General features: G+C 35.0%; 2 protein-coding genes across 2 annotated transcripts; both read left to right on the plus strand.

The window, feature by feature from the left end:
• Positions 1 to 6,361: 6,361 nt before the first annotated feature.
• Positions 6,362 to 8,210, plus strand: LOC128246671 (uncharacterized). Its single transcript, XM_052964985.1, has 3 exons — positions 6,362 to 6,477; positions 6,966 to 7,286; positions 8,127 to 8,210. Exons 1-3 carry the CDS (start codon positions 6,402 to 6,404, stop codon positions 8,144 to 8,146), a joined length of 417 nt encoding a protein of 138 aa, XP_052820945.1. The 5' UTR covers positions 6,362 to 6,401; the 3' UTR covers positions 8,147 to 8,210.
• Positions 8,211 to 8,278: 68 nt separating this feature from the next.
• LOC128203303 (hemicentin-2-like) lies at positions 8,279 to 22,827 on the plus strand. The gene is made up of 13 exons (XM_052904669.1): positions 8,279 to 8,329; positions 10,724 to 11,011; positions 12,016 to 12,306; positions 12,878 to 13,159; positions 13,894 to 14,181; positions 14,548 to 14,868; positions 15,239 to 15,538; positions 16,767 to 16,916; positions 18,974 to 18,995; positions 20,414 to 20,502; positions 21,142 to 21,157; positions 21,339 to 21,418; positions 21,679 to 22,827. The coding sequence occupies exons 1-13, from the start codon at positions 8,308 to 8,310 to the stop codon at positions 21,732 to 21,734; spliced, it is 2,205 nt and encodes a 734-aa protein (XP_052760629.1). The 5' UTR covers positions 8,279 to 8,307; the 3' UTR covers positions 21,735 to 22,827.
• The last annotated feature ends 567 nt before the right edge of the window (positions 22,828 to 23,394 follow it).

Consider the following 23,394-nt stretch of genomic DNA (forward strand, 5'->3'; position numbering starts at 1 on the left):
GGTAAAAGTCGAACCCTGAACTCGTTGTTTTTTATTATGTAGGTAATAAGCCAAAGAAGCATATTTTCATGGAAACAATAACATGTAATTTAGACAGAAGGCCTGCTTGTCAAACACGGTCGAATGCTTTGCTAATGTCGCAGAAAACAACTCGAATTTCTTTCCTATTATCAAGAGCCTCTCAAAATGCAGTGTAAATAGAAGCTTATTGGTTAAAAGTTGAATCACAAATACTAAATCCACCTGAAAGTAAGTAAGAATATTGGTTTTGAGAATATAGTTATATATAAAAATGTTTCTCTGAAATACTTTTCTAAGAGAGTTAAGAATTGATATAGTTGACTCCTTAGTTAGATTCGCCTTTCTTGGCAGCTTTCCAAGATTCTGGAAAAGTATACAAAAATGTATAAGAAATTCCGTACACGCACTCACCCTGAGTGATAGTTGCGGTTAGACAAATGTACATATCAAAACCGAGAAAACCGCAAAACGACAGATCCATCAATACAGTTCTCCGGGAAAACTAACCTGTCTTCTTTATCGGAGGTGTTAATCTCGTTAGTACACATTTAGCTTAAGTGTTCCTCTTTCCGTTCAACCTTTAGACATAAAATGTATTTTCCAATAAAGAATGCGATTATTTTCCTATTGCTGATTGATACGTTTTACCGCTGAACGGTTAAAGAAAGTATGCGTTTTGTTTGGTTGCGGGATCGGTTGTACATGTACCTCAGTTCGTTCAGTGTTTACACCGTATTTGTACTTACCGGTCGGATGTCATCTTACAAAGTTGCATCCGCCTTTTTAGCAGCAATTAAGCTGATATTGACTCAAATTAAACGTTTGAACATGTATCCCCTACACGTGTTGAAGGAAGGATTCAAGCAACAGTGTTGCAGTTATAAAAAAATGGAGGACACTTGGACATTTACTAACACCAGCAGCAGCCTTTAAATATAAGGTAGGGAGAAGTTATATATGTTTTGTTCACAAAAAGATATATTATATTAAAGCCTGTGTAGTTTAAATCTGAACGTATAAGGAAAATGCCTGGCAAATTACCTTGTTATTCTTTTTATTTAAGAAAGTGTCATATATGCTGTTTCTAACCGTAAAAGCCTACTTCATATTAAGACGCCATATGTCAAAGCGCCAACCTTCGTGTCCGCAACATTATTTGAATGGTATGGCTTTCATTGTCCAACTTGTGTCCACTATATAACATGTCATCCCATAGCAAGATCTCGCAACGGATTGGCTCGACTTTTAAACTAAGACACTGTTCAGAGCGCATATTCCAGACACTTAAAAAGCAAGAACGCACTAAGAGTCAGTTGTAGCTTTAAATGTCGCTCTCCTTCCGCGGTATCATTTCATTTGATTCGTTGTACATTATCTGAACAGTTCCAATGCATGGGTTACGTTTAAATGCTTTACATAGAAACTGATTAACTTAAAACTACCGACCTAACTTCGGAATAATACATCGTTAATAGCGATAGAATTCAATTTATTGCCTAAGAAATAATTTATTTATGATACCTTCAAGGGATATAACTCATTACGCAGTTAATTATAAGTACCGAGTTTCTGATTTTGATAGTATTATTTAACCGTCTCATCTCGCTTATCTCATAGCGTAATAATTTCCCAGTTCATTTATGCTAACCCGGATGACGCAGTATTTTTACAAGCTTTCATAACCACCCTCCCTCACCCAATATTAAAGCCAGTGCGTTTTTAACGTATCATACCTAATAAGGTCCTTTCAATGTTCATTTATAAGCCATGCCTGTTTGTGTTCATATTATTTTTATTCCTTTTCATGTTGTTTATATTTTATTGTTACAAGCTTTTATTCCCACAGTACCTCACCCAATATATAGGCCAGTGCGTTTTTATCTTATCGTACCTAATAAGGTCCTTTCAATGTTTGCCTATCTGTCATGCTTTCTACATTTTGCTATACTGTTTTCTTATCTTTGCTATACTGATATATTATCATCTGTATTACGTAATGCATTTTGTATTATTTGATATGTGCTATTGGAGGGCCTTTAATTTACCTTCAACTTTGTTTCGGCCATGTATATCGTTCGTTTGTAACGATATACGTCGGCGTTTAATTTACCCCCAACTTTGTTTCGGCCATGTATATCGTTCGTTTGTAACGATATACGCCGGCGTTTAATTTACATCCAACTTTGTTTCGGCCATGTATATCGTTCGTTTGTAACGATATACGCCGGCGTTTAATTTACCTCCAACTTTGTTTCGGCCATGTATATCGTTCGTTTGTAACGATATACGCCCGCGTTTAATTTACCTCCAACTTTGTTTCGGCCATGTATATCGTTCGTTTGTAACGATATACGTCGGCGTTTAATTTACCTCCAACTTTGTTTCGGCCATGTATATCGTTCGTTTGTAACGATATACGCCGGCGTTTAATTTACCTCCAACTTTGTTTCGGCCATGTATATCGTTCGTTTGTAACGATATACGCCGGCGTTTAATTTACCTCCAACTTTGTTTCGGCCATGTATATCGTTCGTTTGTAACGATATACGCCGGCGTTTAATTTACCTCCAACTTTGTTTCGGCCATGTATATCGTTCGTTTGTAACGATATACGCCGGCGTTTAATTTACCTCCAACTTTGTTTCGGCCATGTATATCGTTCGTTTGTAACGATATACGCCGGCGTTTAATTTACCTCCAACTTTGTTTCGGCCATGTATATCGTTCGTTTGTAACGATATACGCCGGCGTTTAATTTACCTCCAACTTTGTTTCGGCCATGTATATCGTTCGTTTGTAACGATATACGCCGGCGTTTAATTTACATCCAACTTTGTTTCGGCCATGTATATCGTTCGTTTGTAACGATATACGTCGGCGTTTAATTTACATCCAACTTTGTTTCGGCCATGTATATCGTTCGTTTGTAACGATATACGCCGGCGTTTAATTTACCTCCAACTTTGTTTCGGCCATGTATATCGTTCGTTTGTAACGATATACGTCGGCGTTTAATTTACCTCCAACTTTGTTTCGGCCATGTATATCGTTCGTTTGTAACGATATACGTCGGCGTTTAATTTACCTCCAACTTTGTTTCGGCCATGTATATCGTTCGTTTGTCACGATATACGTCGGCGTTTAGTTTACCTCCAACTTTGTTTCGGCCATGTATAATGTTCGTTTGTCACGATATACGTCGGCGTTTAGTTTACCTCCAACTTTGTTTCGGCCATGTATAATGTTCGTTTGTCACGATATACGTCGGCGTTTAGTTTACCTCCAACTTTGTTTCGGCCATGTATAATGTTCGTTTGTCACGATATACGTCGGCGTTTAGTTTACCTCCAACTTTGTTTCGGCCATGTATATCGTTCGTTTGTAACGATATACGTCGGCGTTTAATTTACCTCCAACTTTGTTTCGGCCATGTATATCGTTCGTTTGTAACGATATACGCCGGCGTTTAATTTACCTCCAACTTTGTTTCGGCCATGTATATCGTTCGTTTGTAACGATATACGTCGGCGTTTAATTTACCTCCAACTTTGTTTCGGCCATGTATATCGTTCGTTTGTAACGATATACGTCGGCGTTTAATTTACCTCCAACTTTGTTTCGGCCATGTATATCGTTCGTTTGTAACGATATACGTCGGCGTTTAATTTACCTCCAACTTTGTTTCGGCCATGTATATCGTTCGTTTGTAACGATATACGTCGGCGTTTAATTTACCTCCAACTTTGTTTCGGCCATGTATATCGTTCGTTTGTAACGATATACGTCGGCGTTTAATTTACCTCCAACTTTGTTTCGGCCATGTATATCGTTCGTTTGTAACGATATACGTCGGCGTTTAATTTACCTCCAACTTTGTTTCGGCCATGTATATCGTTCGTTTGTCACGATATACGTCGGCGTTTCATTTACCTCCAACTTTGTTTCGGCCATGTATATCGTTCGTTTGTCACGATATACGTCGGCGTTTCATTTACCTCCAACTTTGTTTCGGCCATGTATATCGTTCGTTTGTCACGATATACGTCGGCGTTTCATTTACCTCCAACTTTGTTTCGGCCATGTATATCGTTCGTTTGTCACGATATACGTCGGCGTTTCATTTACCTCCAACTTTGTTTCGGCCATGTATATCGTTCGTTTGTAACGATATACGCCGGCGTTTCATTTACCTCCAACTTTGTTTCGGCCATGTATATCGTTCGTTTGTAACGATATACGCCGGCGTTTAATTTACCTCCAACTTTGTTTCGGCCATGTATATCGTTCGTTTGTAACGATATACGCCGGCGTTTAATTTACCTCCAACTTTGTTTCGGCCATGTATATCGTTCGTTTGTAACGATATACGCCGGCGTTTAATTTACCTCCAACTTTGTTTCGGCCATGTATATCGTTCGTTTGTAACGATATACGTCGGCGTTTCATTTACCTCCAACTTTGTTTCGGCCATGTATATCGTTCGTTTGTCACGATATACGTCGGCGTTTCATTTACCTCCAACTTTGTTTCGGCCATGTATATCGTTCGTTTGTCACGATATACGTCGGCGTTTCATTTACCTCCAACTTTGTTTCGGCCATGTATATCGTTCGTTTGTCACGATATACGTCGGCGTTTCATTTACCTCCAACTTTGTTTCGGCCATGTATATCGTTCGTTTGTCACGATATACGTCGGCGTTTCATTTACCTCCAACTTTGTTTCGGCCATGTATATCGTTCGTTTGTCACGATATACGTCGGCGTTTCATTTACCTCCAACTTTGTTTCGGCCATGTATATCGTTCGTTTGTCACGATATACGTCGGCGTTTCATTTACCTCCAACTTTGTTTCGGCCATGTATATCGTTCGTTTGTCACGATATACGTCGGCGTTTCATTTACCTCCAACTTTGTTTCGGCCATGTATATCGTTCGTTTGTCACGATATACGTCGGCGTTTCATTTACCTCCAACTTTGTTTCGGCCATGTATATCGTTCGTTTGTCACGATATACGTCGGCGTTTCATTTACCTCCAACTTTGTTTCGGCCATGTATATCGTTCGTTTGTCACGATATACGTCGGCGTTTCATTTACCTCCAACTTTGTTTCGGCCATGTATATCGTTCGTTTGTCACGATATACGTCGGCGTTTCATTTACCTCCAACTTTGTTTCGGCCATGTATATCGTTCGTTTGTCACGATATACGTCGGCGTTTCATTTACCTCCAACTTTGTTTCGGCCATGTATATCGTTCGTTTGTCACGATATACGTCGGCGTTTAGTTTACCTCCAACTTTGTTTCGGCCATGTATAATGTTCGTTTGTCACGATATACGTCGGCGTTTAGTTTACCTCCAACTTTGTTTCGGCCATGTATAATGTTCGTTTGTCACGATATACGTCGGCGTTTAATTTACCTCCAACTTTGTTTCGGCCATGTATATCGTTCGTTTGTAACGATATACGTCGGCGTTTAATTTACCTCCAACTTTGTTTCGGCCATGTATATCGTTCGTTTGTAACGATATACGTCGGCGTTTAATTTACCTCCAACCTTGTTTCGGCCATGTATATCGTTCGTTTGTAACGATATACGTCGGCGTTTAATTTACCTCCAACCTTGTTTCGGCCATGTATATCGTTCGTTTGTAACGATATACGTCGGCGTTTAATTTACCTCCAACCTTGTTTCGGCCATGTATAATGTTCGTTTGTAACGATATACGTCGGCGTTTAATTTACCTCCATTTTTGTTTCGGCCATGTATATCGTTCGTTTGTAACGATATACGCCGGCGTTTAATTTACCTCCAACTTTGTTTCGGCCATGTATATCGTTCGTTTGTAACGATATACGCCGGCGTTTAATTTACCTCCAACTTTGTTTCGGCCATGTATATCGTTCGTTTGTAACAATATACGTCGGCGTTTAATTTACCTCCAACTTTGTTTCGGCCATGTATATCGTTCGTTTGTAAGAATATACGTCGGCGTTTAATTTACCACCAACTTTGTTTCGGCCATGTATATCGTTCGTTTGTAAGAATATACGTCGGCGTTTAATTTACCACCAACTTTGTTTCGGCCATGTATATCGTTCGTTTGTAACGATATACGTCATTTAATCGGAATAAAGGACATTTTTCAATTTCCAACCTGGTTTGTCAGTTACTCGAAGCAAATGAACTCAACCCATACTTTTAAGAGAGTACTCATAGATGTGTTTATTGACTTTTGCGTACATGATAATTATATTTATCTCTTGTTTGCTTCCTCAATCAATATTTTTTAAACTTCCTCTTTAGTATGCAGATTGAAACTGTTAACTAAAGTAAAGCTCTTAAAATGCATGCATTATAAATAAGAGAAAATAATGGGATTAATGGAAAGTATGTTTATTAGACGGTTTGCAGTGATTATGATTTTTACGATGATTACACAATGTAAAGGTACGCATATACTTTTTTAAGGAGAATATACTGATTTAATGCAACACAAAATGCTATACGTCACTGACACAACTGTCTGTAAAAAAGCAAAAACTGCAAGATTATATTTCATTAATTTATCTACACATACGCCGTACTGTAAATCCAAAATTAGAACCATTGCATTTTGTATAATAGCATAATTGCATTATAACAAAATATGTAATTTCAATTTAAGTTCGTTAACAGTCCATTAAAGGTAATTTGATTTTTATGTTGTTGTTATAGTTATTGAAGCAATATACTGTAGTTACCATAGAGTTGTGACAACATAAAAGTTAAAACTGTTTTAAATATGTTTTTCTCTAACAGTCTCATTGTAAAGTGTAGTAATAAATAATTTGGCAGTATTCAGCAACACACCAATATAGAACAATCGCCTTACTGCCAAACATATGTTTAGAACATATCGTTATGAGCATTCATAAATGTCTATGTACTTTTTTCAGGAACGGTGCTTCTGACAACTGACAAACAGTATGCGACTTTGTATGGACAAATAACACTTACGTGCAGTGTTAATATGGACGGTGCTAACGACGTTAACTTCAAAAGAGGCAGCTCTAAGCTCTTTCAACTTGGCTCATGTGATATATTTGAATGCCAAACCGTAAACACGACAAAATACAAAATATTAAAGAATACCCAGACAAAGAAGTTTGACTTGGTTAACTTAACGATCAATGACTTCAGAGAAACTGACAGCGACAACTATCACTGTGAAGTGGTGAACAATGGAGACTCTGGATCCATTTTTTTAACTTACACAGGTAATTAATTCTGAATGGAATGTTATTGAAGAGTTATATTATATATAGTTATGCAGAGGAATTCATTAGTTGTATGGTTAAATGTTTGGATAGTATGTGAAGATACTTTATATGTAAGTGCAAACTTTGAAAATAATTAAAAACAAATTAGTGTTATTCTTTTTGTGCTTAAGTTGAATGAAAATTGCAAAATGAAGCTGCACGATGAAACACACTTTTGAAAAAAACTTTTTACTGAATGCCAAGTTTTATTTTTGTATTAATTTACTAGATCAACTGTATGCAATCATACCATTTATATTTTTATATCATTTCCATCTTAGCCCCAATTCATAAAATTGTTTTACGGGCGAAAATTTGACCGATTTAATATTTTTTGTATTTTTGGGATTCTTCACACATTCCGTGGAATATGTTTCATTTTGTTTTATATTGAGGGACAAATATGATCCTTCCGTTTAATTATATCACATTTCGAATCATAAGCAGTAGTACCTTCAAATGTCCTCGATCTTCTTACTTTACTTGCACGAATACCGATGGTCAAGTTTATTGGTGAATGATTGAGCATCGTCTTTCCAACAAACAAAGAAAATAGATGAACTTGCAGCAAATATAGACTAGTGTGTTAAAAGTTTTAAAACGAGAACGGTTTAATCATTTTCCAATACAAATAGTGCAAAACAAATGTCTTATTAGGCTTATTTAGATGACACAACCACTTTCATACGTGTTTTACTTTACAGTTGAACTATCATCGTTAGCATTAGAACCTAGCACGGATCCCATATCCGTCATTGAAAACCTTAACCAGCAATTCATGTGCGTTACTTCTTTCAGCCGTCCAGAAGCTGTCGTGAAGTGGTACTTAGATGATGAACAATTAACTTCCGGAATAGTCACAGTCACTTCACAAGATTCAACAACAAGTACTCTCGTATACACACCCGAACAGTAACACCAGGGCAGGAAAATCAGTTGCCGGGGAAGTAATGGTGGACAGGAACTGATTTCTACAAACATGCCAACACTTAACATTCTATGTAAGTGTTTTTATTTCCTAATCTTTATTTGTTTGTTAATGATATGATTAGCTTCATATTTTGTCATACAAAAACTTTGATATTTAATTCAACAACCTTTTACACAACTGTTTCATCATTTCTATTCAACGGTGAGCTCGCCAATGTTGGCGATTCGCGGACAAAGCGACAAAAATGGCATATTTAAGTTCACAAGACCTAGTATAAATCTACTTTGTTTCAACATTCTTTATTGACAATAACCGAAGTTTATTACTATGTGTTATATCAGGATTATCTTAAAATGTCTAGATACGCTTTAACTTTAAAAGCATTTATATATTTTAAGTTTTTAAACAATATGCATAGTTTCAATCTACCTATCATGTAACATTACTGCCAGTATAAAGGTTTGTTACACAATTAATGGTCGGAAAACAAATTATACATTATATCTATATGCAGACTCTGCATATTCGACACTAATCGAAGATTAAATCTTCCAAAGAGCCAAACGATTATCAGTGTATTTTTGGTATCGGGAGATCCCCAACACCCCACCGTTCATAGTAAATTGTGACAGATTTATTCGTAAATGAATGTCAGTATTTAACTATTATATATGTTTGCGGTACATGAATCATGTGTTCTCTTTTAGCCCAATGCTTAGTGCAAATTTTAAGTCTCCGGGAGGATCTTACGAATACACTCCTGGTTGTTAATCATGTTCGGTGTAAATCACCTCGTTACACGGGATATAACTAACCCAGGTTAAAATAATTGTTGAGTTTACCAATTACCCAGTACTAATCTTTTAACTTACTCCACGCAGTGTTACTTCCCATACAGGATAGGAATCACTGCCACCATACAAAGCACGTGATCAAATATCATATTGGTAAGGATCATACTGTTTCTGTATTTTAATATCAATGTACCTTGATTGAAAATTGATAAAAACTATCCAGAAATGAGTGAAGTATGAGTATGTTAAAAATGTTTATTCAGTTTATATAGCAGAAAACCACCTATAATCGCTCATAGTGACATATATCTTTTCTGATAGTTAGGGAAGATCACTGCGTAGGGAACTGGCCTTTTAAACGCATAGCGCCAGGCAAGGGACCTACTGGAACAATTTTGAATGTATTTCGGTATGACGCGGCCGTGGATGGAACTCATAATATTCCGCACCCGAAGTGAACGATCCACCACTATGCCATCGGACAGTTTTATTTTGGTACGAGGACTATTCATTAGATTTAAGGAGTACATAGGACTCAAGTGTGTAAAGCGCAGTGTCTTTATCCACTGTTTCGTAAATGAGGCCATGGTCCTTTGAATTGTGAAAAACTATTCCATAGGCACGACAAATTTTTGAACAATAAAAGTATTTTTATTTTATTTTTGGTCTGTCTATCCATCCGCCTGTCTGAATATATGTTTGTCTGTCACCACAATGCGGAATGGAGTAATTGCATAAACGTCTGAACAATGCTTTATCACATATGACAGACGTTTGGAAATACTGCTTCGGTGTCTCCTGACTGCCTCCTTTGCTACTTTGTTTAGATTTAGGAATTATTATAATACTTAGGCTGAACGTCAATGTCTACAACGGTGTACTTTAATATTTCAAATTACAGTATTGAAGTATTACTTACATCGTACAAATTTCACCCGACTTACTCGATTCGTTCGTTTATCAGAAGCTATCTCGCCACTACAATGGCAACGAAAAGCGATTTACCCATGCGCGTAACACGCTCAAACGTTGCTAAACTCGACCTACAGAATATAGACTATGCGTGATTCTTCCGTACCAATGCTTCACTACCCTTCAGCTCTCTTGCCAAGCTTGACCACGAATTTGAAGAAGGAGGCTATCGTTTTGCAAAATATCGTGACTTTGAGATGTACGATTATACATGAACATTGAATTAAAATGTTTTTTTTTGGTTGTATTTTTATTCAAGTTTCGTTTTTCAGAAAAATATTTTTCATGGAATAAATTTTTTTTTTTTACTTTTTAACATGTTCAATATCCTGCTATTGTATTTAAGCAACAATACGGTGACCAAAGACACATATAGTTATCAGGCTTACCATCCATGTTTCCGGATAAACCGGATAAACTGATCTGTAACTGTACGTCTGGTTGTTTCTGTGTCCTTGTTCTGAATGCCACACAGCAGCTGTTGGGTACAGGTTTCTGAGGTAGCCAATCAGGATCCAGTACAGCACCCTTACCGACCAGAATCACGTGATGGTCATGTGATCATAGCACTGCTATCCTTTTGTCCCTCTGAATCTGTTTTTTGTCTACCGATTTTCCATAGGGACTTCCCCTGTGCGTAAATGTTGTATTGGCAATAGGCAGGTGTCACAACAGTAAGTCCACTTTGATTATTTCAGATGGACCAAGTGTTCCAACGTGTACCTACGAAGGATCAGTTGTGCCATCTTTGATTAAAGTAAGGGAAGGACTGGAGGTTCGACTTAACTGCAGCAGTGACGGAAACCCGACACCAACATTTTCATGGTCACATCCTGGAGAGAGTCCCCAAAGTCCTCTTGTTTTGAGTAACGTTCGACGCACACATAGCGGAGTCTTCAACATGACCGCAAGCAGCTATATAGTCCCTTCATATCAACATACTGTGAATTCGTCTAATTCCGTCATAACAACTGTCGAAGTATTATGTGAGTATTATTGTTTCACGCCTTTGGATAGTATGTTGTATATATAACTGTTAAATACTTAAAACGGACGTGTAATTATACTGTCTTAGATATGTTGGGAGCAACGAGTTTTATGATAATGTTTACAAGTTTTTGCATCAGTTGTGCGAGAGAAATTGTACGCGATTCGAACGATTTAGTTTTTGTTTAATGTTAAAACCTTGTTTGTAAAGTCTATGAACGATTTAAGGCACGCTTAGATAAACTGAGACACGTTATAATGAAACATAAATATGGTATTAGTTATACTTTAAGTTACTACATTAGAACTATATCATGTCGATTCATAACGAGTTAACTCGAATTTGCACAACAGAAAGTTAACGGGATAAAACAATGTACTTTGCTAAAGATAAACCGGCAGGTATTCATAAAGCATAATGATTTTTTAAAAGTGTATAGTCAGGTTAAATGAATAGTATAAGGGTTATTTCAAGTGTGTACTTTTAACAAAAAAATCAATGAACATTAAGTATTCCAGAAATTATTAAGTGTTTGAATTAAATAAATAGTAATAAATAAATTAAAAGTGTTGGAAGTAAGAAAATTAAATAATATGTTATGCGAATACCGACACTACACAACAAGTGATACACAGAAGAACTTATGATATGCAGCTTTGGTAAATATAGTCCGGTATACCCTGAACGAAATCATGGATAAGCAAAGATGTGCCTCCTTGCATTTAGATGATCAGCTGCTCGACAATATGCACATATGCTATAAAAAGTTGAATGTCATCTATTTGGCCGATCCTTATTAGTTGCGATAAATTGCAGAATGAGTTCGATTTTACACGATTGGGCGATATCTCCTCAACATAAGACGTCTATATCGTCGTAAAGAAAGAGGGCACACTCTTGTGTTTGTGTTTAACGTATAAAAATCTACATCAAGATGTTACAAAATATATTGTACCTTTCCGATCAAGTCATAATTGTGAGCTTGTTTGTACAACCATGTAGATCCACCAGATCATCCGAGCTGCCGCGTTGGATCAGCAAATATCACAGCGAGTAGCATAAATGCTATAAGAGGAATGACTATTTCTATGAATTGTTCCTGCGATAGCAATCCTGCGTCCAGCTACTCGTGGTCTATGACTGGGTTTTCTTCGCCAACAACAGGACAGTATCTTGAGGTGCCTGTTCAGAACACGACTACGGTTACATTGACCATTAGCAACACTATGCAGTTTTCAAGCGGAAATACGGAACAAGGGAGGCGGGAAATTTCGTTCGTAGTCAATGTTCTTTGTAAGTAACTTTATATTTGGTTTATTAGCATACAATGCAAAATGGAATTAGGTGCAAGTATTGTTCGGAGGCAATGAAAACAGCGTGCGTCTAAATTGTGCCTGGTTACATTCTAGTTTTAGGTTCATAAGGAGTGAAAATTACTTATTCTTCTTTAAACCCAGGTTTTTAGTAATTATCAAAAAGGATTATTTTTTTTATTAAATAATTAAGTGAGTTTCTCTATACTCTCAACAATTTGAAGAATGTCAACATTATCAGATTTTTCAAGAAGCGTATTGCATCAAAGCCACATAAACTGGGTGTTTAATGTATTCAGAAAAAAATGCAACCAATGTACATTACTACTCAGATAGAGTTTGGTGTAAAATATAAACAAAATGCAAGTTTTGACTTGAGTATTACTATATAAAATTGTTTGAAATTGCAATTCGTTATTGTCGTATTAGTGTTTATCCACAAAAACGTTCAGTAGGGTTGGTGATGCAGGTGCGTATATATTCTTTAATTGTCAGCGTTATCTTCGATTCCCCTTACGACATACTCTTAAAGATGATCAGCTTATTTATAGTTCCTCCTGTGGTACATCCGCTGAAGAACGTAGTTGCACTCGAACGAGGCAATATTACTGTGGCTTGTGAAATAACTACCGGTATTCCAAGCAAGACTGACTTTAAATGGGAGAGAATGTCTGATATGACCCCGGTCTCCATGGAGCAGACACTTGTTATCGCCAACATAGCTCGAACACAGAGTGGTCACTACAGATGTTCAGCCTCCAACGTCATGGAACCTACAGGAAGTGCAGCAACCGTCGGAAACAGTACCAATACAGTCTACATCGATGTGCAATGTAAGTATGAACAATATGTCATCGATATTTTCCTCTCTTTATGAGCAAACCCTTCGGACTGTAGTGCAAGAAAAAGATTTTGGCTCGTTTTTTGAAAATAGTTTTATTAAAAATTAAAACAAAGTAATTTAAAATAAAAGTTGAGAAAAGAGAATAAACTAAAGTAAATTGAAACACATCAATGTCTTGACATTCTAATAAGAAAAAATACATTAATTTATTCAGCTTAAAATTACATCAAAAGTAACATTATTTAAGATGTTCTAACAATCTAATTTTTTAACACATATAAAATAAATTGATACATTGTTGTTTGAAATGAAAATTGTTTTTATCGACACTATCCCACGAACAAAGCTGATTTATATTCATAACATACATACATTTGAGTGTAATATGACTGTGCTGATAGTAAATAAATATGCTTAAATATGTTTCATTGTGTTTATTAACGAAGAATATACCAGTTTGGAAATATTTATTGCAATCAAACAATTGTCCCGGTTTAGAAGCAAAAAGCATATTCGATTCGATATTCAATAGCATTTGATTAAGAATACATTATTTAATTTCATATTAATTGTAAGAAAAAAAAATCTCAATGCGAATTTGTACATAATGATCTTTGTACCATTGTTATTGTATATGATGTATCATTTCGTTGAAATTGCATATAAATAGCAAGAAAAAAACGGTTACGGTCAAAGTTGTTACATTTCTTTTTTGTATTTCAGATGAGGCCAAAGTGACTTCATTTACATTACCAAATGTTGCTCGTGGACAAAACTTTGAAGTAAATGAAAACACAATAATAATATTTTATTGCCAAGCTGAAAGTAATCCGTTGCCAAATATAACGTTGTCTAAACAAAATCAATATTTGAAGACAGCGAGTAACTCAAACGATTTGGAAATCACGATCACCAAAAGTGTATGTGAGGACGAAGGCACGTACCAGTGTATAGCACGAAATACACACAATACTGAAGATGATATCAGATCCTTGAGACTATTTGTTAGATGTAAGTACAATGTTATATTCTTTATCTAATGTACGTCGTTGAATATTAATTTAAATTATCTAATTTATACCAACTACTTCATTTTCACTGCCCGTATTTAGGTATAATCCCATCATTTCTAACAAAGCCATTTTGACGCATGTTTAGTCCGTTTGTGATGTCCGTACGTTTTGTGCCCAACATTGTCCTTCTAGCTCTTATTTTGTGCTTCTAAGCAAGGACTATACTTGCATGTTTGACTTATTGTCTTGTCAATTTTTGTTTTGAATTTTACCATTAAAGTAATTCTGTTTTCCTCGGCGGCATTTTTTTTAGATATTTTCCCAACCCATTTTCAACGAAATGATACATTCTTTCTCTTCTCAGGTGCTCCTCGTGCATCGTCAATGGTCCAAAGAATCCAGAACGTCACAAGCGCTACAGGAGTGCCTGCCGTATTAGTGCTTACGCTAGTAGCCTTTCCACGACCAAGTGTTAAGGACTTTGTGTGGGAAAAGGAAGTTTTAGAATCTGATACGTGGCATGTCGTTTCTAATGACACAAACATCGACATTATTATTTCTTCAGACGGACTTCAAACTAAATTATTCTTCACTTCTGTAGAGAAAGAATATTTCGGGCTTTACCGCGTACACGTGAACAACGAGCTTGGGAATTATACTGAAACGTTTAGACTGCAGTCGCAAGGTAATGCTCGAAGATCGAAGACTTATTACTTTTGGAGTTTTCATATTTTTTACTCAGCTCCGGATCTAGGGAATTTATATTTACATTACAATATTCATTATGATTTTAGAATGACATAGAATCCGCATTTCAAAAGACACATAAGATAATGCTTATTATTTATCTATAACATTATTGACTCTTTTTTTAGTAGTTCAACAACTATTCAAAAACTTTTTATTTAGCTTATCCGTTTTTTGAAGACATATATTGATTTATTGGTATTATTGCTGACCCCGGCTTCGCTGCCTTTGATGTGGAAACCCTTTTACCTTTGCTTTAACTATCGAACAATATAACTAGAAGTAACATCGTAAACGTTTATTTTTAGAGCACCCACATACTCCTTCAAGTCTGCAACACTTTCAAAAAGCCACAGTTGACAAGGTATACATTGAATGGACACCCGAGTTTGATGGAGGTTTGCCTCAAACGTTTCAAGTAGAGTACAGGGATGTTGGATCTTCTGTCTGGAGGAATGAAGCTGTGATCGCTGGACACATTAACCACACCATTGTTGGATTAAGTCCAAATACAAAGTATGAAATAAGAGTATATTCAACAAATGGCATTGGAAGATCAAAATCATCAGATGCAATTACAGTTACCACATCGAAAGGGGCTGGAATGGGTGTGTACTGGGTTCTTTATTATATTCAAAAGTGAGTGCATTGCAGTTTGTAAATGTCAGTTATTCCGCTCATAGCGTTGATACGTTTAAAAACAGAACAGAACAGAACAGAACAGAATTTATTACACGTAAACTATACAGTTTTTTGTGTGTTTCATATACATAATAAATATATTACAATTACAATTATACAGTGTAGTGTGAACTATTAAATAAATATTACAATCAACTTTTTTGAAGGATGAACTGAAATTGTAAATCACAAATCTACCAAACTAAAAAGTATACAGAACAGAACATATTCTATAACACGTAAATTTAACAGTATGTGTGTTATGGTTACATAGAAACATATCAGCATTACAACTAAACTAAGCTTATATAAAAATAGTTGTCTTTATGGACGATATTTGAGCAAAAAAAAAATTGCTGAAGAGTTCCAACCTTTTGGTATCTTATTTTTAACACTCCTTATGATTTGCCACACTTGATTTCGTCATAGAGTTTTACACAAAAAGTGTTGAGGTACTGTTTGCAAAGCGCTATGCTCCACCCACTTATTGGTAGTTTATCTTAGGTGAAATACAGAAAGCAAATAGTGTTGGTGGAACGGGAAGTATGTCCCAAATATTCTTAAATGTATTTACTCTTCTTCTTAATCTTGTTCAGTCTTCTTGTATTTCTGATGTTCAAAGTTAGCTTCAGCTACTCCGAGTATTATACATGAGAGTGACCGAGTGATTTTAAGACTTTCCCAAACATTTTTTGGTAACCAGTGAAGTCTATGAATGGTCTGAATAAGTCATGTGTCTTTGGTGTAGGCAGATCTGGCATTTGGTTTTAGTTTCCTTGGTCAGTTTCGCGACTGCCACCACATGTGTTAAAATGTGAACCATTGTCTTGATAAAGGAGCATTTCTCGTTTGACACATTTAATACGCACTTTTGCGAGTTATCCGATCTTATTTATCTTTATTTGACATCAGCAATTAAAACGTCTGCAAACAAAGTGAACTTGGGCATTATAACGCAAAATTATAAGTCAGATAACTTTAGTAATGCTGAAGCCTATACACTCAGTTGATAACATTGCATGTAAACGCACGTAATGGATAGGTCTTTTACACTTATAAAGCGAATAAACAATGCCCAACATGTTCACTATTAAGTATAATTTGGGGTAGTATAAGTCTACTTTAGAAGTTATAATAACCTTATTTCTTTTCCAGAAGACATAACTCCAAATAATGCTGCTGTTATTGGTGGTGTAGTTGGTGGAAGTCTCGGGATAGTCGTGGCTGTACTCGTCTTAGTGTGCATACTGAGACGAAAGTACACATTGAAGTGTTCCTTTACCATGTCTCTGTCGAAGAAAGAAGGTACAAAATGTGTAACGCAGTATGTCTAATTTAGATCCCGTATCATATATTAAAGTGACACTCTTATTCAAAATCAATGCATACACACGTATAACAAACACAGGTTTTGAGTGATAAATCTTAAACAGACAGGCAGACAGACAGACAGACAGACAGACAGACAGACAGACAGACATAAATGTTTATTGTCGTAAACATGTTATGTAACAGTTTCTTGACAAAATATAGAAAATATAAACACACATATAAATATTCAGTATGGTCAAAACAATTCATGGCCTAAATACAAAGAAAGAGAATACTAGAAGTGAGTTAAATTAAAGAACATTTTTTTTTAATAATAATGAGGTATCAAAAAAAGGGAAACACGATACTTATCAAAATCAAACTGTGGGGTCTATATTAAATACAGTAATGAAGTATTATGGGAGGCTATTTACAAATGTCATAATACTTGAAAGATCTAAACGGTGTTATTTATTAAGGAATTTCTTAACATAAATGCTTGATTTATAAATTTACTTAAGCTACTTAGTATGCTTACGTTGTTTGATAACATTAGTTCGATAAACTTGTACATACTTGGGTTTCTAATATAATATCTGTTAATCATTTTTTTTCTGAAGTCATTATATACAGGACATATGATGATGAAATGATATTCATCCTCTAAATCATTAGAGTTACAAACAGTACAATAACCTTGGGCTCTATCTATTCTATTTCGGCCATATCGGCCGGTTTCTATATGCAGTTTATGAGCATGTATGCAGTATGCAGTAAACTACTAACAAAATAATGCATTTATGGAAAATATTGATAACCGATAAGATTGTAACCGTGTATTCAATAGCTGCAAACGCAAAAATTAAATGATGGTGAATGGTAAAAGATTTACTTTGATTTACTATCGTATCATTAGGTAGAAATACCGTGTTAACTGCAGATTTCTTTCAAATTAAACTCGGTATTCTTTATAAAAAATCTTATCTGTGACATTTGTTCATCCTTTATGGTTTATTTAAACAAATGTTTTAACAATCCCATCAAATGTATGAACCCATCAAATGTATGAATTGTGGTAAATCTTATTTGGGTGTACTAGTGCACCTTTAAACTAGCCACTGCAATTACAATACGCAACACGTTTTACCTATTTCAAACTAAAAGGGTTATAGGGTTATCTTCTGAAAAGATTTTCGTGGGTTTCAAACTTATTCTTACTTGTGGATACTTACTATGTGTTTTACAATCATTCTAAAACATAAAATTTATTACAGCCCAAATTAAACAATTAATTTAAAATGGCTAAAGATGGTCTCCTTCCCTCTGTATAATTAAACCACCAGCAAATCCACATACTTTTTAATCCGAAAGGCATTTAATATGCCATTTTCAAAAGCATGTTGTCAATAAGAGGTTTCATGGTAGTCTTTGTTTTGAATAACTCAGCCTTGAGAAATCTTACACTAATTGATAAACAATGCAATAATACAGTGGCAAACACAGTAACCCAACGTAAAATAAGGAACATGGCTTAAGCCTAACACGCACTTAACGTAGGAAAGCACATTGTAATAAAGCTACTTATACACTTATCCTTACTTAGTTTAAAAGCTCTTTCCCTTCATGTTAGAATAAAAAATGATTTACTATGTTGCACAATTTAAAGCATTACAATGTTATATGTATGTCTATCGTTTTTATATAGCGATATCTCAAAGTCAGATTTGAGGGTGTCACCCAACCCTACTTGTAACGCCGGATTCCTGCTCATTTTGGGCATTTTTTCGGGTGCCGATTTTAGGTTACACGGATTCCATTTGAAAATGAACAAACGCAAATTATAGTAATAAAAATGACTTTAATTTTTACATTTATTGTCATTATTTTTTAAGAAATCGTTCACAAAAATCTCGGTGGGTTCCGGCCCCAAAATAATCTGTATTCCAGATTTCAGGGTAGGGAAGACTCCCCCCGGTTACCTGTCTAAGGAGTCTCTTGTTTATAGATAACTAATGCATCTCAAAATAATTGGTTAATGACTTTTTTTTCAGATGTATATTCAGATCAAGATAGGTAAGTTTATATATATATATAGATGTGAAGACAACATGTACCACTATTTGGCAGTATTTCCACTTAGTGAATCGTTGTCCGTTTGCATAAGCATTAGTAACTGGAGGACGGACGGTGCGCGCCGCCCATTAAATTGTCCGCGATTTACCTTTCAGGAGCCTTTCTTCAATACTTCAATACCAGACTGGGCATTGTGTTTTTAGCAGATATCTATATCAGTTCACGTTAACCAACATTGTCGCCCAGGTCACAGAGTTAAGGATATTGAATAACTTAAATAAATGTTGTCCGCGCGGAAGCAGGGTGAACATTCATCAAGTATATCAAAACATGGAAACCATGTTTATTGGCAATACATCTTGGCCGAATAAAATAACCAGCTATGCCTACTCAATCATTTCCGAAATTTAGACCTGGAATTGCTTAAATTACACATGCTTTATATTGTTCGAGCTATAACTCGATGTACTTTTTTCCCGATCACCAATCAATACACTATGTGTATGTGTATGAATCGAAGATCTTGCCAAGGTTTGATAACCAGCCATCTTGCTAAAGTGTCTTCAGAGTAATGACCATTTAATTGCTTAGACTCCACAAACTATATATACTGTCGGCTCTCACACTTTTTCCAAACTTGTTCACCATGTGCAAAGTATCTCGGACATGCTGAAAGTCCAAGAAACTTCAGAGTTATGGTCCTTGAATAGAAGAAAAATTAGAAATTGACTTTCAGCTCAAAAGTTTGCAAACGGTTGACTATCTAGCTAGAAATCCCAATTAAACCAGCGTAATGTCCCATAAGTAGACCAAAATTATAGGAATTGACCAATCATCACTAAGGTTTGTCACCATGATTATAGCAAACACATATCAAACAAGTTCGATAACTAGCTGGAAATTCTCAGTCACTTATGTGTTATGGTTTCTGAACTGAACAGTGTGATATATATACAGGTAAAATCACAATTATTGCAGAGTTATTACTCAGGAATTGGTAAACAATATATCATCATCTTAGTGCAAGAACTCAACATCTGCTTCTATTTCTATATGCAGTTATTGAGTTATTGCTCTAAGGTGACGATATGTGCAGGGTCCGATGTCTAATGTTTGACTAATGTACACCACACTCGGTGTTTTAGAACAAAGCCAGTATTATTTTGCGACAGTTGGCACTCTTGATCTACAGAACATGTTTCCAAAGATTTGTAATTGATATGTATCATACTGTTAAAATTCGAAAAAAATCAAAGTCTGTACATGGAACAGCGATTACCATTTATTGTTGGTCTTTATAATAAAAGTTCGTAAACCAGTATGTAATCTGTCAACATCAAATCGTTTAATGTTAAAATAACACGTTACTATATTAATCTAATCAAGACGTGCGAAACTATTACAAATATTTGTTTCAGCAATGGTGTTGACAACCCGGGAAATAACGCCGCCGTAGAGTATGAAGTTGTATCATCGACAAAAGAGACGTCCGTCTACGATGCGTTAAGTAAGTTAATGCTTCCGTGTAAAGTATGGGCAAATGTTCATTTGTTTTTTTTTTATATTTATTCTCCAAGCGTTAAAGTTTTTTCTGGTTGCCCTAATTTGTTAAATATCAGCAGGGCAGAGCCGCAATATCAATTCTCAATATAAAGTAAACAGGATTGATAAAAGAATATGTAATTTAAAATGAGTTCCTACGGAACTACCATAATTTGGTTGTCTTTATACACATGTATCGATGAAAAGGTGAATTTATTAGTCTCTTTCTATTAAAAAGACGTGCTTTGGGATGGCACTTAGGGTCATTGTGGTCAAAAGGGAGGTCAATATAGAAAAATCTTGTCCACTCAATAACTTGTGTAAGGCAAGTATATTGATTAATCTTTAGAGTTCATGGAAAGTTATTGAAGTCAAGGTTACCTTTACTAAGTATTGTTAAAAGGAGCCCGCCCATTTAATAACCTGAGTTGGTAGTGAGGTATTGTAAAGAAAGTTAGAAAGTGTCCTTAATGATGTCGAGTTTCTTATTGATTTGCGAAGGCTTACACCTTCATAGTTTTAACTAAATTAGATTAATGGTTAATTCGAATATGGACAGGAACATTAAAACTTATATTGATGCTTATTTTGTTATTGGTTTCAGGTGTTGAAAACGATAGGTAAGAAATAAAAACAAAACAATACAAGACTATAAAAATGAAAAAATAAATAGAATAAGAGTTATATCACTAAAAAGAAGTTTATTTATTTATAATTATTAAAATCTTAAAAAAACAATCATATTTATTAATCATACCGAAGTTAATTGTCATGTAACTTACGTTTTGAAAATCCTTTCAGACCCGAGAATCCGCATGTGTACATGCCGTTGGAGGAGTCCAATCCAAAGTCACATGCTTATTACGGGAATGTTAAGAGAGGTACGAATGATCTAAAATACTAGTTGAATTATCAATATAATATCAAGTCATACGTTTATTTCTAACTTTGTACTTAAAGTGTTTATATATTAAAACATTACATTATCTTATCAATACTTACTTTGCTGTTTGTAAGCTTTACACAACAAATCTACTCAACTACCTATAACATTATAGCAACAATTATTTAAGTTTGATAACATCGTGACCCAAACATTCGTTCTGTTTTCTAAATCTTGATAATTTGTTTTCGTTTGCAGGGGATCCCGTTTACAAAAGTACCGTGCAAAAAGACTCAGTGCAGACAGTGCTTTAAATGTTTAAACAAAACCCCGAGTTCGTAGGAAATATTTAATTATTCAGTCAGCATCATCTGTAAGGTATCTCGGCGCAACAAGAGTATGACAACCTCTGCTATTATGAAAACGCTAAAATAGAATCGATCTACAGAAAAAGCATGCATTTGTCAAGTCATACCACGAACCTACTTTCAACAGCGCGTCAACAGTGCCACTACGAGTATGCCTTCTCATTTTGGTAACTTAGTTTGACCAATAAATTAAAAGATAAACTTCAAATAACGAAGAATAAATTTACTGGTATTAGATATGTCTTTTATCTAAAACCCAAAGCTCATATTGATAATGACCTAATTGCTCTTTTCATTTTCTGTTCAAGGGTTCATGTTTTTGTTGTGTCTTAGTTCTAACATTATTTGGATAAGATCTTTACCAATATTTGTATTTGAAGCAGAAAATTGTATTTTTTTATCAAATAACATGAGATGTAAACATGTTTAACAGTCTGCACTATTGTGACCAAAATGGAAATAAGACGTTGAGGCTTTTTTGTGTTATTCTCCGTTAATGTGTGTTTGTGTGTGTGTGTGTGTGTGTGTGCGTGTGTGTGCGTGCGTGTGTGTGTGTGTGTGTGATATGGTCCATTTTTGATATGATCTTCTGATATATCCGTTATACAAATTGATAATATTTTAAATTGAGATACCATGTGTTGCATATTTGTTATGTTATGCTTATTCATAGCTATGAAATTCTTTACCATGTTAGTAGATATGCTCTATCTACCGAGGTTAATTAAAGTATACATTTGTTGTAACTTGTTTTAATTTAAAAGATATTTCTGCTAAACAATGTTTAAATTGTGATGCATGAAATGAAAAAAAATCTTAACAGTAATAGGACGGTTATTACCTAAAATGACCCTTGAAATACTCAGCCTTAAAATATGTTAATACGTAAACCTCTTCCTAGTTGATATATTCGTTTTAAAATTAAATTAGAATTAAACTATTGTAAGGAAAAGGGATGTTCTGTCAATACATGTATAGTATGCGGTATATTTTGTATGCTATTGCAATACACTAGTGCCTATATGAGCTGATATATAATTTGGGCAGATTTGTTTAGAAGAGAAATATGAAAAGTATTCAATTATATTTTCTGCATATTTCCGAAATTCTTCATTTGCAATATTTGCTTCATTAATACGATGAGAAAGTGCGCCGAAAATACAGTGATACAAATTGTAACTAAAAGGCTTGCTTTTCATTAAAAGAAATGGTAAAACAAATCGTTGATTTCAACAATTATATTAGTTGGATGTAATATAAAATCATTTGTATTGTTTTCTTTAAAATAATATGACGATTTGTTTCTTCTATGTACTAGTTAGAACATATTCTGTACTATCTTTATGATTAAGAAGGACAAAGCGAAATATTTTAACACCGAGTTAATTTGGGGTACATAGCCGATATCTTTGGCAGTAAGTATAGGTTATGATGCACTGTTGCCCTTTAGATATGCCTGTATATTCAATCTCCATTGCTACTTGAAAAACAATATGTTATAGCAAGCACATAACAGCATTACGGCAAGAAAACAAGAACACCATTCAATATATCATGAATTTAATTCGAACAAACAGTGACTTAGTACAACACTGATTTATGAACA

Source organism: Mya arenaria, chromosome 9 (assembly GCF_026914265.1).
Source record: "Mya arenaria isolate MELC-2E11 chromosome 9, ASM2691426v1".
NCBI classification, from domain to species: Eukaryota; Metazoa; Mollusca; class Bivalvia; order Myida; family Myidae; genus Mya; species Mya arenaria.